This window comes from Notothenia rossii, assembly GCF_949606895.1.
Source record: "Notothenia rossii genome assembly, chromosome: 6".
NCBI lineage: Eukaryota > Metazoa > Chordata > Actinopteri > Perciformes > Nototheniidae > Notothenia > Notothenia rossii.
This window is the reverse complement of record NC_136909.1, coordinates 3658482-3674108: the sequence shown is the minus strand read 5'-3', so window position 1 is coordinate 3674108 and position 15627 is coordinate 3658482. Positions and strand designations below refer to the sequence as shown.

The window sequence follows — 15627 nt, the reverse complement described above, 5'->3', positions numbered from 1 at the left end:
ATGGGAACACCTATATGAAACAAAACTGTATACATTTCAATGATCATAAAATCATAAGAACATGGCCATAACCAATAACAGACCATATCCAATATGAAAAAACACTGAAACTTGTTTATTTATTTATTTTCGGTTCATTTATAGTTGTGAGTGTGTCTGGGCTCCTGAATCAGCCTCTCCTGTCTCCCTCCTCTCCCTCCTCTCCCTCCCCCTCGAGTCCTCCCTGCTCCTCTCCCCCCTCTTCCTCCTCTCTCCCTGCTCCTCTTTGAGGCAGCAGCAAAGACTACACTGTAAAATGTTTTGCTGTAAAATTACAGGAAATGACTGGCTACTAGTTGCATGGTTTGTAGTCTAGTATTAGTACTTCAAAAGTTACTAAGAAATGGTCGGATAAAGCAGGATTATGCGGTTCGACTAATAGTTGCCAGGGCTCAACAGTAACGGTTGCCATTGGCAACCATTCAGAAAATGTCAACCACTTCTTGGCCTTTGGTTGCCATCCGTGGCAACCAGTTTTTAAAGGAAGGCTCCAGTCATTAGATAGTTAATAAAAACTTCAGTATTTAGTGAAACATTGTTTAAACCATACCCTGAAGAAAACAGCGATTTTCCCCAGTAAATAATGATTGTATAGCTCTTTTTTTATCAAAACCTGTATATTCCGTCAGGCAGCTGCCATTTTGGCCATTTTCAATAGTCACATGATCCGAAAAACTAGGTTGTGACGTCATCTATGCGTTCACTTTGTAAACACGACAGCTCATTCGACGAAAACATGGCGGAGTATTTGAGTTCGGACTCGTCAGCCGAGGAAGAAGTTTTGAGCAATGTGGAGGGATTGGATGGGGGAATTCAGCCGTACAGGTTCGAGCCAAGTGGCCAGAACCGTCAGGAATCCAGGGATAGTGACGATGAGGATGAACAGCACGGTGATCTTGCTGGAGACGATCCCTTTACTCGTGCAATTGATTTCGGGGGGCGAGTAGGGAGACCTGTACATGAATGGTGTACTTGCGATCGGTGTGTAGCCATGGACAATCCTCTTATGAACATATGTTGTCATGAGCTTGAAGAGCTTGAAAATAAACTGTTCACAGACGACTTGGATTGCATATGTTTACACAAGGAATTCGACACTGTGGTGTTAGAAAAAGCAGTATTGAGAACAGCACTGGTTGCCATGAAGGATGGTACATTTGATGGGTACAGCCCTTTCTTCTTAGCATTATATACTTTACAATTATTATTATTATTATTATTATTAATGGACATATCAACTAAAGACATTTTATTTGGTTAGGAAGTTGTGGATTAAATATTGAATTGACTTTATCAAAAGTTTTATAATGACGTTTACATTCTAGGAGGAAATGATTTTCATCCTGAATCTCATGGCAATGTTTGCACAACCTTTCATTTACAGGAGTATTTGTGTATCGACCATATTCAATAAGAAGTTTATGGTTGTTAATTCTAAAGCGTGTCAAATGGATTCTGTCTACAATTGCATGGCAAGGACATGAAGGACAATGACAGATAATTTTCAAAACCAAAACTTTACTAAGTATAGCCATGATAAAATAAATCAAAAAGCATATCTACAGAATGCACTCTTTATAGAACAATGTAGGCTAGGAGTCCTAACACAGGGCTGCCAACATTTGAGTTCAGCTTGGAGTGAGACTTTTTTTTGGTGAACCGAGAAAGGAAACGTTCATGTGTACAGTGTTACAAATGTATTGAACATGTACAGGGTTTCCCATTAATGTACCGGGCGCTACAGTGGAATACGCACATACAGTGTACCCGCAACTCTTACAATCAAGTGCTATTTTATAAGTGGGGGGGGGGAGGGGGGGAGGCATGCTCTTCTCCTCTAGGGGGGTCCGGGGGCATGCTCCCCCGGGAAGATTTTTTTTTTAAATATTGAAGTTAAATGCATCAACCTGGTGCACTTTGAGAGCAAAATGAATCTATGGTAAACAGATTTTCTTTTTCTTTGTGGATATTTTACAAATCACTCACCTTTTAAACTGTATTCTTGTTTCACTGTCATATAGTATTTCATAACTGTTTTTCATTTATTCTCATAAATGGTGACCAAAACGTTTGAGACCCACTGAGATAACTAGACTAAAGTATCTAAACAGAGTCCCTTACCTCACTGAGCTGTAGTTATCTCAGGACAGAGCTCTCCCTCTCATTGTTTTAGAAACAGCTTTTAATATCCGTTAAGCTAACCAGATGCCAACAACAACAATGCAGATAGTGAGTTTGGTAGAAATATACTGTATAATAAAGTTATTTAAGAGGATGCCATATTTATTGAAGATTTTACATTATAAATATTCCCCAAAATTATTCAAAAGCATATTCTTCCAAACTCCTTGCTGTAGTATGACCACCAGGAGACTATTGATGTGTGTAGTGAGTTTGGTATGAATAAGCTGTATAATAGTGATTGAATATTATTGTATTCTCTTTTTTGGGAGTTGCACTTTGCAGACGGCCCCTGAGCACTCGTTTCTTCTCCGGCTGCAGATAGAGACCAATGTAATGTGCCCAGCTCGGAGGACGGCGCGTATTGTTTTGTTTTTTTAATCAAAATGTGATTGTAGTTCGTTGTCAACCTTACCACGGTACTTAGGAGACGTACTTTGTGTCTGAATAACGTTTTCATGAGTTATTGATCCGTGAAATCAGAATCTTCCAATATTGTTCCAACTTTACTGAACTAAGCCAGAAGACCGTCTCATTTCGTAGACCGCTCGGTTTGCTGTTCCTTCACTTTATTTTTATATTTATATACATTTGTTTTGGACGAAAACTTAGCGTGAAGAAAGGCAAGTGTGGCGTGAGATATGGGTTAATTGCGTGACTCTCAAGCTCAATGCGTGAGTGTTGGCAGCCCTGCCTAACATAATAATGGTACAATGTAGTTGAATACATTCCATAGTAGTTAATCAGTCAAATAAAGAAAGCATTCCGGAGCACATGTGTACGTGCACACGGAGCATTCCGTGGATTGTTCCTATCCGAATTGTGGCAATGTTTCGCGATACAATGAGCAGGGGTGCACATAACTGGTACGCAGGTACGCATGCGCGGCAACAATCTGAATTGCGTACCGTCACTTGTGTCACAAAGCGCATTTGCGTACCGACGTACTTCTGAAGCTTTTCCAGAAGGCGGTTAGATCACCGGACGACAGAGTCGGTCTCCGTGTGCACAGACAGGGCTGCTGTTAACGTCGGTCTGTACAACGGAATTGTGCCAAAACTACGCCAACCGGCTGCGGAGGGAGACTCCCCCCCTTCACGGGAGAACTGCGCTAAAACTGCTGATCACAACGTTCACGCTCTGTGGTCACGAAGTACTCCACTAGCCCCCCCGTCCCCGTCCCCGTCGACGTTCGCGATACAGAGGGCTTCATAAAATAACTTTGAGTGGAGCCAGAAGTTGGAGTACCAAACACTGACTCCAGGTACTCATCTGAGTACCTCACTGAGAAAGTTATGTGCACCCCTGACAATGAGGCATATTTCAATAGAATTGTGAGAGTAACTAGAGTAAACAACATGAACAAAGCACATACGTCAATTTGTCCTCGATACCAAACGCATAGTTCACGTCACTTCCGGTAAAATAAGTCATGTGACTCGTCAAAATGGTGCCGCCCACAGGGTTGATATTATTTCGGTAATTAATCAGCTTAAAATCACTGATAACATCATCGGATAAAAAAAAATAAAAATAACACTGGCAGAGACTGGTCTGTTTTATCGGATGATAATTATTTTAAAATGTGTGTCTAATATATGTATATATACATAATCTAATATAGAGCTAAATGCAACAGTGAGGCTATTTTTTATCATCGTCAACATGAATATTAAAGTCACCTACGATAATTACTTTATCTGTTTTAAGTACCAAAGTTACGGTGGCCCTGAAGTGCAAGACACCACAGCATTTCACAAAACGCACAGCATTTCCGAAAACGACGCAGCATTTCCGAAAACACAACAGCGTTTCAGGAAACACCACAGCATTTCACATTGGACGGAAAGGGTATTCCTTTAGGGAGAACACTTCTTGTTTGTAATTGGACAGAGCCAGCCAGAGAAGCACTGCTGTGATTGGTTGTTTTTGCTGCCAGTCAAGAAATTACGCTTCGTGATTGGTCAACGCCCAACAGCGCAACATGTCCCAACACATTAGCCGTTAGCACAAACTCAGAGCTCACAGCTCCTCATATCTGTTCAGAAACTGGACAAAAGTTAAACATGTACAAACCACAGACTGTTTATGTCATGGCGAATACAGTCGCTGCTTTATTTATGTCTGTATGACGTTGTGAGTGTGTACGGAGCAGCTACAGGTTAGTTTAGCCTGATGGATCCGATTCCATTCAGAAAACACGCATTTTAAAAGCTTTTCGCCTGCCGTCTTGTCTGCAGACTTGTCAAAGCGTTAATTCATCGTTTTTACTAACCGTTATCAGTATGTAGTTACTTCGGCATCACTTTGAAACGTGTATTACAATTACATCACGGTCGAATATGTTCATTTGGTTGTAGTTGGTATCTCCAAAAGGATTTACATGGAGATACGTCCCGCCCCCTCTCCAGCGCGTCTTGTTTGAATGACGGGAGCAAACACAGCTGACAGCCGCGGTGAAACTCGAGCGATTAGAGCGATGCAAATATTGGGTAGTCTACCATAGTATTTACATGGAGATAAGGCCCTTAAAAACCATGAATTAATAAAGCATTAATTCTTTGTTTACTGCTGTCATTCAAACAAGACGCTGGAGAGGGGGCGGGGCGGGGCGTATCTCCATGTACCGGAGGTGACGACAACAACCGTAACAACAACCGGAAGTTACAACACGCTTACCGCAATAGTGAGGGTCCGTGCAAAGTACATTTCACAGTGTCTTGGACATGTTGTTACGGCCCCAACCTCTACTCAGCGTTAGTGGCTCGTGCTGAGACCCGCAACATGAAAGAATACACGCAATAACCGGTACTTGGTAACGAGCATTTATGGATAATCAGCCGTTTGCTCACACAAGCGAAACGGGAAACAAAAAGAGGTCTGGAGGACTGGCCAAAAGGAACAAACAGAAGGAGGGAACCCGAGCCAGCCACACCACGGACCGTACGACCCAGAGCTTCCCCCCTAACCAGAAATCAAATATAAACCCTATGGGAAACAAAATAAAGCCGCGAAAACTGGACTACCAGGTCCTCCAGGCTAAACATAAACACATCTGTAAAAACACAGCTCAAAATGGCAAAGAGGTATTCTAAGGAGAGTGTCTCCCGGCGTTAGGATAGGCAATACATCCTTCTCCTCCAGCTTCTCTTTATATATACACGGCTGAGTGGAATTTGGAACACCTGGGCAGAGGCGGAGCCAGGGGCAGACCAGGTGCACCTGGGCAGAGGCGGAGCCAGGGGCAGACCAGGTGCACCTGGGCAGAGGCGGAGCCAGGGGCAGACCACGCAGCAGGGAGACAGAAAAGAAAACAAGGAGGGGAGCACTTGTCTACACAGACATCCACTCGAAGTCAACCAATTTTCTGAAGAATGTGCTGACATGGGGGTTTAAATTGCCAAGCTTCTTTTTGGCTTTCGAGCCCATCTCAGGATTAATACCCAGGAAGCACCTGAAAACAATAAGCCAAGACAACAATTTCAATTTTTTGATTTATATGTTGCATAGTTTATTTTAAGGCACATGCAGCGGTGCCCCTTTCAATTTAGGTAAAACCTGCATCAAAGAAAGAAATTATTATTTAAAGCCAAGCAAGAGCGATAAAAGTAAGAAAATCACTTAATTTGTTGTGTTATCACAGAGGATGGTCTGAATACAGTATTTTACAATGAAAAAATATAATAACATGTTGTGAAATTCTGGTAATCATTTATCCTGTACATTCACAGTAATTAACTGTGCCTGTATTGATTTCACTTTGAAATTCAAAATTACAGTATTATATTGTGAACATTACAGGTAAAGTGGTAAAACAGTAATTTATAGAAAAATATTGCAGCTAAATATTGTGAAATCATGGTAATATTTTACAGTGTAGTTTTAGCTCTCAAAAGGTTTTAAAAGTGTACATCGCTGATTTGCTCCCCAACGGCGCTCACAACAACAACGGGGGACTGTGTCGGGTCGATGATCTTGTTGCTTTTAATCATACGAAGTCAGATTTAAATACAATAACGACTTCTTCAAGCTTATACTTTTCTCCAGAGTGCCGTGGTTCATTGTTTATTAATGTGGTTCAGCTACATTACCGCCCGCTGCAGTGCTGCTCGCATACCGGAGTTTATTCTCCCGTTAACTCGCGTCAGCGGCCGCTGTAAAGTTTTCATTGTCTGACTGTCACAAGCAGCTGATAAATATCCCCCATCCCCATCAGTGAATGTGTTTTAGTCTGAAAGCTGTTTGGCATCACAACGCTGTTATGAAAGTTTCTCTGGCATTCTACAGGTGATGTTGGCATAGCAACCGAAGCTAATCAGACTATCTTGAATACTTGTTGCTCTCATATTGTGGCATAAGCCGTTTTCTACACGCATATTTTACCGGCGTAGTTTTCGTTATGATTTTACTTGTGATGGACACATGTAGCCCATGTATTGATTCCATCCGATGGCTGCAATAATACAAAACAAAAGGAAAACGTCTGCCTCTTCACAATGGTCAATAAAAGTGAACGGATGGTTATTAAAGTAAGGTCAAATAAACAGAATCACACTAAGCCTGGTTAGTGTTGCCTGACTTTATATAAGTGTTTTTAGAAGTGTGTGGTCGCGTTCTAGTCACTTTGCTCAGCGCTACTGCTTGTTACAACTTATATTCGCCGATCTTGCCGGGTTGCCGAGTGGGGCCAGCTGAGAGAATAGACCAGACTCCAGCAAAGGTAAATTGTGCCTAGAGTACGCCATCTAGTGGGATCAACTGAAATGCCGGGTATTGCAGGAAAAAGGCAAAATGAATGCGGTCTTACCTATAATTTGGACAATTTTGTACCAATATTCGGCGTGCCGGATTCACAAGCCCAACGGGCCGTATATGGCCCGCGGGCCTTAGTTTGCCCATGCCTGCTCTACAAGGTAATTTCAGATTCCTGTATTTGCCTAATTGAATTAGTTTAAAGAGAGAAAACATTTTGACCAAAACTAGACTAAAACTTTTTGAGTTTTCGTCGACTAAACTAGAGTAAAACTATGAAGGATAAAAAGGACTAAAATGTGACTAAAACTAATAACCATTTTCGTCCAAAGACTAACTCAAAAATAGCTGCCAAATTGAACACTGAAGTGATGATGGACGGTCGTTTCTCTTGACTGGGTTGAGTGGTTCTCGCCATAATATGGATTACAACAGCAGTCAAATAAGGCTTTCCACTGTGCACTAACTCTACCTCTGCACAACAAAACTGATGGTCTCGAACACATTAAGAAGGCAAGTCATTCCACGCATTGACTCTTGACAAGGCTCACGTGTTAATTGAAAACCATTCCAGGTGTCTACCTCATGAAGCTGACTGAGAGAAGCCAAGAGTGTGCAAAGCTGTCAAGGCAAAAGGCGACTACTTTGAAGACTCTAAAAAAAATCCAGAATATGATTTTTATTTTAAACACTTTTTTGTAAACAAGATAATTCCATATGTGTTCTTTAGGGATGTGCATCTCCATCACTGAGGCCGATGCGATGCGCATCTCGATACGTTGCCACGATACGATACATTAACGATACATTTGAAACACCAGGCGATGCGATACGATACGATTCACCGCTGTTGCGATACAGTTCGATACGATTTGATTCAACATTATGCGATTCGGGGCGATACGATACGATTCAACACGATGCAAAAATAATGATACTTCAATATGGTACGACAGAGGATTTTTGTTTTATTCCTGATATGCAGCAAATCATACATTAACAAAAAAGTGCTTTACATATTTGGTACCGCACATCCCATCATGCCGTCTATTTTTTTACCTTTAAAAGCTCTCCAGAGTACATTACAATTGTATAACACCTCACAGTTAAACAATGTAAGGATGCATTGCTCATGATTAACAATGTGCAAATAACAGCTACCATAGAGCAATGCCCATACAGCTGCCAGCCTGATGTGCTTAACACTCAGAGGCTAACTCACCAGTGAGCAGAAAGCAGTGGTTTCTATCTGAACAATAAAGAATACAAATAACTTTTCACAAACAGGTATTTCATAACTGCTTACAGTAAGGAAGACATTTAAATTATTATTGGCCGTCACAGGCTGCTGTAAACTAAACACCACTCTCTCTGACAGAACACCTCACTGAGTGATTTAACTCATATGTCTAACTTTCAGGTTTCTCTTTTCAGCCGCAGACCCCACATCGCCTCTTTATGTGCGTCGCTAAGTTCCTCGAACTACTTCTGTACTTTAAAGCGGCTCGGCATCGTTAACAATTTGCGAGTGATTTTTCAAGTTGACCGTCTGTAGTAAATAGTGCCGCGCACATATACCATCAGGACGTTACTGATGGGGTGCGGCTGCGGAGTGATACTGTGTGTATGCAAGTCCGCATCTAGGACGGATCTATGTATCATAGCTGTAGACCTGTTAAGTAATAAAGATACCTCATACAAAGGTCTACGGATACCTTATTACTCTCCATGACCTGCGGTCAACTATATAGCATAAAGGACTTTTACACCGTCTTTCTTGAACAATCCGAAGTGTTGCCAAACGTTTGATTTGTAGGTATTTTTCGGTGCGCTGTGTTTCTTTTTCTCCTCAACTTCCGTGTGTGTTGATAACTGAGACTCTCGGCCTCCGTAGTGGCGAAGCAAATATCAAAGATCGTCTCTGCTGAACGTTGACAAGATGAGGGAATTTTATATGAATTAATCGTTTTTTTACCGATGCAAAGACGCTACGCAATCGATGCATCGCGAGTTCAACCCGGTTCAACCCAAACTGTAGCCGATGTGCACTCTTTCAACCGGTGCACTCGCATCTTGAACGTTTATGCCGGTGCACCGATGCGAATCGGTGAATCTTAACATCTCTAGTGTTCTTACATAGTTTTGATGTCTTCAGTATTAATCTACAAAGTAGAAACAAATTAAAATAAACAAAAAACATTGAATGAGAAGGTGTGTCCAAACTTTTGACTGGTACTGTATATAAAAAACACATATTTTACTATCTAGCAGGTTCCCTCATCTATAATCATTTATACAAGAGCAACTTTGAACATGTACAGCAGTAAAATGCAACAAACAAAATAATCAAGAAACATCTTGAATTAAACACTGACAGGGAACCTTTTACTGTACCATCATTACTATTACATAAGAAGGTGCCATAAAATGTTCTGATGATACTTGCATACTTTTACTTAAATAAGGTTTGAATGCAGGATTTTAATTTGTAACAGAGTATTTTAATTCTATACTGTAGGCGTAGAGCAGGGGTCGGCAACCTTTATGATATGAAGTGCCATTAAAAAAAATAATTGTTATCAGCGTGCCAACGATCGAGGACGCTCGTCAACTATCAGCAGAAGGGCGGGGGAGCCTCGCTGCGGGGAAGCAGCGTGTCAGCGCAACTCACATGATGCCGGATTTAAAAAAACACATTTAAATAATTGGTTTAAATGGCATAATAATAAGGACGATCGTCCGTTCTGTGATTCTGTGATCACGGCGGTTATTAAACGATCAGCACTGCACCACGGAGGAAAGCGGCAGAATGTCAACTGGAGATAAAGAGAGCGGGGCTGCGTTGCGTGCATGCCTTCCTTCTGCAGGTAACGGGGAGACGCGCTCTGGCGGCGGTCTCGTTCAGGATCCGAAAATACAATTTAAATATTTTTGCACACTTATTCCACTTATTCCTACTGGTTACGGTGCCGCGTGCCAATGCTGGCACGCGTGCCAGGGGTTGCCGACCCCTGGCGTAGAGTATCAGTGAGCGATGCCAAATACAATTTATTGTTTACATTGCAGCTAGTGCTAAACCAGAAGAACATTTTTTTTTTTTTTTTTTAACTGGAAGTGGAAAGGGGTTGGGCTACATAAGGTGAATTGAGCCAACAAAAATACAGGGCTGTGCAATTCATCGTATTTTAATCGCAATTACGATTTTGGCCTGCCACAATTACGAAAACATAATCGAAAAAAAATGATTATTTGGCTTTGCTAGGTCATGACAGTACGGAGCCCCCTAAGGGACATGGAAAATAAAATAAAAAAAATTGGAAAATAGAAAGAAAAAAAAATTTGTTTTGTGAGATCTCGCAAAAACCCTTTGCGAGATCTCGCAATACTTTTGCGATATCTCGCCAAACCCCGTTGCAGTTTGTAGAAAGCACTCCTAAGCACTACTAAGCACTCCTCTCCCTCCTCCAGCTGCAGATTGTGACCAATTCTTGATGTTTAGCTCGGATGACGGCGCGTATCGAACTGTTCTGATAAAAACGACTCTGTAGCTCATTGTCTACCTTGCTATGATTGTAAAGTCATGTTGTTTGTATTTTAACAACGTTATGTTCATGAGTTATTGATCGGCGAAATTCGAATCTGTCAATAACTCAGCTCAGAGGGACGTGAATGTCCCCTCGCTCTGAGTGTTCTCTTGAGGTGTCTTCACTTATGTGAAACCCTTTATATATACAGTCTATGTGTGAAACTCGTGCCTATTGCCAAGCACTGATGTTATATCTTTATATTTAAGGCCAGCTCAAAGTAAAATCGATGAACCGCTCCATTGTTGTGGTTTTTGTGTTGCCGTAGCAGCCGAACTGACCAGGAAGTACATTGAACTAAATGAAAAGTTAAAAGGGGTTTTGCGAGATCTCGCAAAGGGGTTTTGCGAGATCTAGCAAAAGTATTGCGAGATCTCGCAAAACATTATTATTATTTCTTTCAAATACATTTTTTTGAGCTCCATACTGTTTCAGAAATAAAGCTTGAAGTGCTTCGGAGCATAACATGGCATTTAATCACGGCAGTGTTTAGCTGAGATCTCCCGGTAGCAGGGGAAAGATGCCTGACCCTACAAAGGGGCGTGGCTAGCAGCAGAATCAGCCTGTTTGCAACAGGGCTGCAAATGAGGGTTATGAGCAGTATGAGGCATGGCTAGAATGGGTGATCTGTTTGGTATTTTAAGCAAAGAATTTCACAGACATGTTTTGTATAGGTATGGCCATACAATATATTTTCTAATATAGCATGATAGGTCCACTTTAAATAAGGTTTGAATGCAGGATTTTAATTTGTAATTTTTCATTCTATACTATAGTATCCGTGAACGATCCCAAATACAATTCATTGTTTACATTGCAGCTAGTGCTAAACCAGAAGAAAAAACCCTTTTTCATTTTTAACTGGAGGTGGAAGTGGGCTGGGCTGGGCTACATGAGGTGAATTGAGACAACAAAAATACACAATAGGTGGGACTAAGAAAGATAATATGAGTATAAAAACAAAGGCATTAATTAGGGCTGCCAAATGTCTCCCATTGTAATGGTGCTTTGATTTTTAAATGCTAACACTTAACCGTTTTTTCTTACTGTGTGCTTCCTGTTTCCTACAGACATCCAGCAGCTGGTGGTGGTTAAAGAAGAGCTTCTCCCTGACCAGCAGGAGTGGAGCACCAGTCTGGACCAGGAGGACCCGGAGACCCCCCCACACATTAAGCAGGAACAGGAGGAACTCAGGATCAGTCAGGAGGGAGAGCAGCTTCAGGAGCTGGAGGAGGCTGATATCACCAAGTCCACTTTCACTCCTGACCCTGTGAAGAGTGAAGATGATAAAGAGAAACCTCAGTCCTCACAGCCTCATCAAAGACAAACTGAACACATGGAAACAGAAGCTGATGGAGATGACTGTTGGGGACCAGAACCAGCCAGGAACTCAGATCCAGAGAGCAGTTTACAACCAAAGACTGAGGACGAGACTGGAGACTCTTCTGAACCTGACACTGGAGACTCTTCTGAACTTGACACTGAAGACAGTGCTGATTGGAAGGAGACCAAAGAACCTGGGTCAGGCTCAGACTCACTGAAAAATAGACAAGAATCTGTCAGTGATTCACGACGTAGTGCTGAAAAGAAACCCTTTGGCTGCTCTTTGTGTAAGAAATATTTTGCACAGAAACGAAGTATAAATCGACACATGAGAATCCACACAGGAGAGAAACCTCACAACTGCTCAGTCTGTAAGAAAGCTTTTTCACAGAATATACATTTAAAGGAACACATGAGAATCCACACAGGAGAGAAACCATTTAGCTGCTTAGTTTGTGAGAAAGCTTTTTCACGGAGTAGAGCTTTAAAAGCACACATGAGAGTCCACACAGGAGAGAAACCACACAGCTGCTCAGTCTGTAAGAAAGCTTTTTCATGGAATATAAGTTTAAAGACACACATGAGAATCCACACAGGAGAGGAAATATACTGCTGCAATGTTTGTGACAAAAGATTTAAATGGCATGGTTATTTAAAAAGACACAAGTGTGTTGGTCGTCAGTCCTCACAGCTTAATGAAATTCAAACTGAGGATAACGGAGAGGCAGAGCCTCCAATCAGCAGCTCAGCTGAACACATGGAAACCAAAGCTGATGGAGAGGACAATGAATAAGTCTTATGACAGTTCACACATGAGAAAAATCTGTCTGACCGGATTAACATTGTCGCACAATATGCATATAAGGGTGCGTTCACACCAGCCTTTTATAGTCCGTTTGAATCGAACCCTGGTGCGTTTAGCCGCTTTGTGCGGTTCGTTTGTGTCGGTGTGAACACAGCCCGAGACCTCTTAAGTGAACTAAACAACCAGACTCTGGTCCGCTTAAATAGGTGGCCTCAGACCGCACCAAAACATAGGAAGCGTAGTATTTACGTGTCACAAGAACGCGGGAAGGAGGTTTTCCCTCAAAAACCTCACAGATGATGTGCCGGTCTGGAAAAATGGCCCTTATGGTGATTCTGCTGTGCCTGCTAACTGTTTTGTACAGTGAGAAGTTCTCTATTTATCCTGAGAAGTCGACGGGATTCTGGTCTGTTCTGCCGCCCGCAGTGGGCATCCCCTGCAAAGGATCGGGTGTGTTACGCGAACAATTACCAGTTGCCTTGTCACAGACAATCAGTTCGGCAAAATATGTTTGTCTGTTTTGTTTGCCTGCTATGATGGTTCTTCAGGACTGCTTCTTGAGCTCTAATCACACTTTCACAGACTTTGCTGGTGATTTTAAAGTAGATGAAAATGTATGTGTGTCGATTAATAGGAAAATATGCCTGGTTTTCTTGCTATTATTGCTATCAGGAAATGTGCAACCAAACCCTGGTCCGCCCAGTAGTAGTAGTAGTAGTAGTAGTCAGATCGCTACTCCTGTGTTGAAGCAACAATTAGGGACACAAAGGTCCAAAAGGGTAAACCTCGCATTATCATTGATAGAGACACAAAACATTTTGTGGAGCAGGGTTTTGTACATGATCTGTTTGGTTTTGATTGGTGAAAAATGTATATGTGTGCTGATGTTGAAACTGCATGGTCTTATTTGTATCTTGGTTTTATGGAGATCATTGATAGCCATGCACCCCTGCGTACATTTAGAGTGAAGGGACGAGACAAGCCTTGGTTTTCTGCTGAACTGTCTAGTCTCCTAGAAACAAGGCCTGGGCAAAGGCTAGGCAATCAGGCTCAGAGGTAGAATGGCTTCGTTTTAGGCAGCTAATAAATAGCTTTACATCTCAAATCAAAAGTGCTAAGTCTAAGTATTATCTGTCAGTTACCACAAGGAACCTGAATAATCCTAGAACATTTTGGAAAGCTACAACATCGTTATCCACCGGTGAAATCCGCAATGAGCTACCTCCATGCCTTACCACAGCATCTGGCACTATATCGGACAGGGCCACTATGTTAAATTGTTTTAATGAGCATTTTGTGTCCTGTGGCTCTCTGTTTGATTCTGTTACTAACTGCTGCTATGAAAACCTCAATCCGTGACTGAACAATGTGGTTTGGAAAACCCTTTCAGTTTTACTCCTTTTACTGTTGATGTTGTTCGTGAAGCTTTAACCAAGTTAGATCCTAAGAAACCGGCTGGCCCGGACAACGTAGAACCTTTCTCTTTAAAGATAGCTGCAGATTGTATTGCTCCACCTCTCACTTCTCTTTTTAACCTCTCCCTCAGCTCAAACACAATTCCAAAATTATGAAAGTCAGCGTATGTCCTGCCTCTACTAAAAGGTGGGGAGGCCACTTTATTAAATAATTATTGGCCCATCTCTAAATTGTCAGTTCTGGCGAAGGTTCTTGAACGCCTAGTGAGTGAACAGGTAAAGGTGTTTTTCCGTACAAATGACATCCTGTCTAAACATCAGTCAGGCTTCAGAAAGCAACACAACACCATCACTGCCACAATGAAAGTAGTGAATGATATTCTGTATAATATCTTAGACAAAAGAGTTGTGCAGCTCTGTTTATTGATCTTTCCAAAGCTTTCGATGCCGTTGATCATCATATCTTGAAGCAGAGGCTGGCCAGTATTGGCATATCCAGCCATGCAGTGGGGTGGTTTGTGAACTACCTCTCTGAAAGGTCCCAATGTGTTTAATTTCATGGGCTCACTTCTGAGTGGTTAAACATTACAAATGGTGTGCAACAAGGTTCTGTTTTGGGTCCACTTTTATTCTCCTTCTATATCGACAGCTTAGGTCAAAATGTGGATGCAGCAACCTTACATTTGTATGCTGATGATACCGTGCTGTACTGTGCAGGTCCCTCCATTCAGGAGGCTGTTGTTAAATTACAGGCTGTTTTTTTAATATTATTCAGACTCAGCTCGCTGAGCTTATGCTTCTTTTAAATGTTGATAAAACTAAGGTAACGCTATTTTCAAAAGTTAAAAAAACACCGGAGACCACTTTGGATATTGTTACTATGCAAGGAAAAGTCATTGAAGTGGTTGTCTGTTATAAATACCTTGGTATCTGGTTTGATGATTGCCTCTCTTTTAAACTTCAGGTCAATAATCTGCATTGAAAGCTAAGGGTGAAGCTAGGTTTCTTTTTCAGAAACAAGTCCTGTTTCTCACTTGAGGCCAGGAAAAGGCTGTGACCGTTTTACCTGTGCTGGACTATGGTGATCTGATCTATATGAATGCACCTGCCCATTGCCTGCTCAAGTTGGATGCCGCCTATCACAGTGAGCTGAGATTTGTTACTAACTCATCACTGTACCCCGTATGCCAGGGCAGGTTTGCCTTCACCAACTGTAAGGAGACTCAGTCATTGGTGCATGTTTATCTATAAAGTCATGTTGGTTAAACTACAAACTTACATCTTCTCTTTGATCTCACAGAGAGTGGCAAGTAGCTATAGAGGAGTGAAGTTAATGTTGGATGGGTAAGCCTTCAGGGGCATTGTGATAATAATCCTGCAAAGATTATTTTTTAAAGACTGCTGGGAACACAATGAGTCCCATTTAACAAGTTTTGGATGGATTGGTGATGTTAAAGCAGCAAGTATAAGTTTAAATCAAATACAGTATTGCCCCACAGTTCCAATCTCGTCCATTCCACCCTGATTA

At 41.7% G+C, this 15627-nt stretch overlaps 2 protein-coding genes across 3 annotated transcripts in view; both read left to right on the top strand.

Moving 5' to 3' along the window:
• The window catches only part of LOC307044027 (uncharacterized protein), a 219361-nt gene that overhangs the window by 173231 nt on the left and 30503 nt on the right, over positions 1 to 15627 (top strand). The window lies entirely within an intron of this gene.
• Positions 1 to 15627, top strand: part of LOC307044037 (uncharacterized protein) — a 30071-nt gene that overhangs the window by 2594 nt on the left and 11850 nt on the right. The window contains exon 2 of one of the 2 annotated variants that reach the window (XM_079689057.1): positions 11627 to 12250. In XM_079689057.1, coding sequence (XP_079545183.1) covers positions 11627 to 12250 — 624 coding nt within the window. Of the gene's footprint in view, positions 1 to 11626; positions 15034 to 15627 lie in introns of those variants that run through there. The other variant, XM_079689056.1, reaches the window with a different exon arrangement.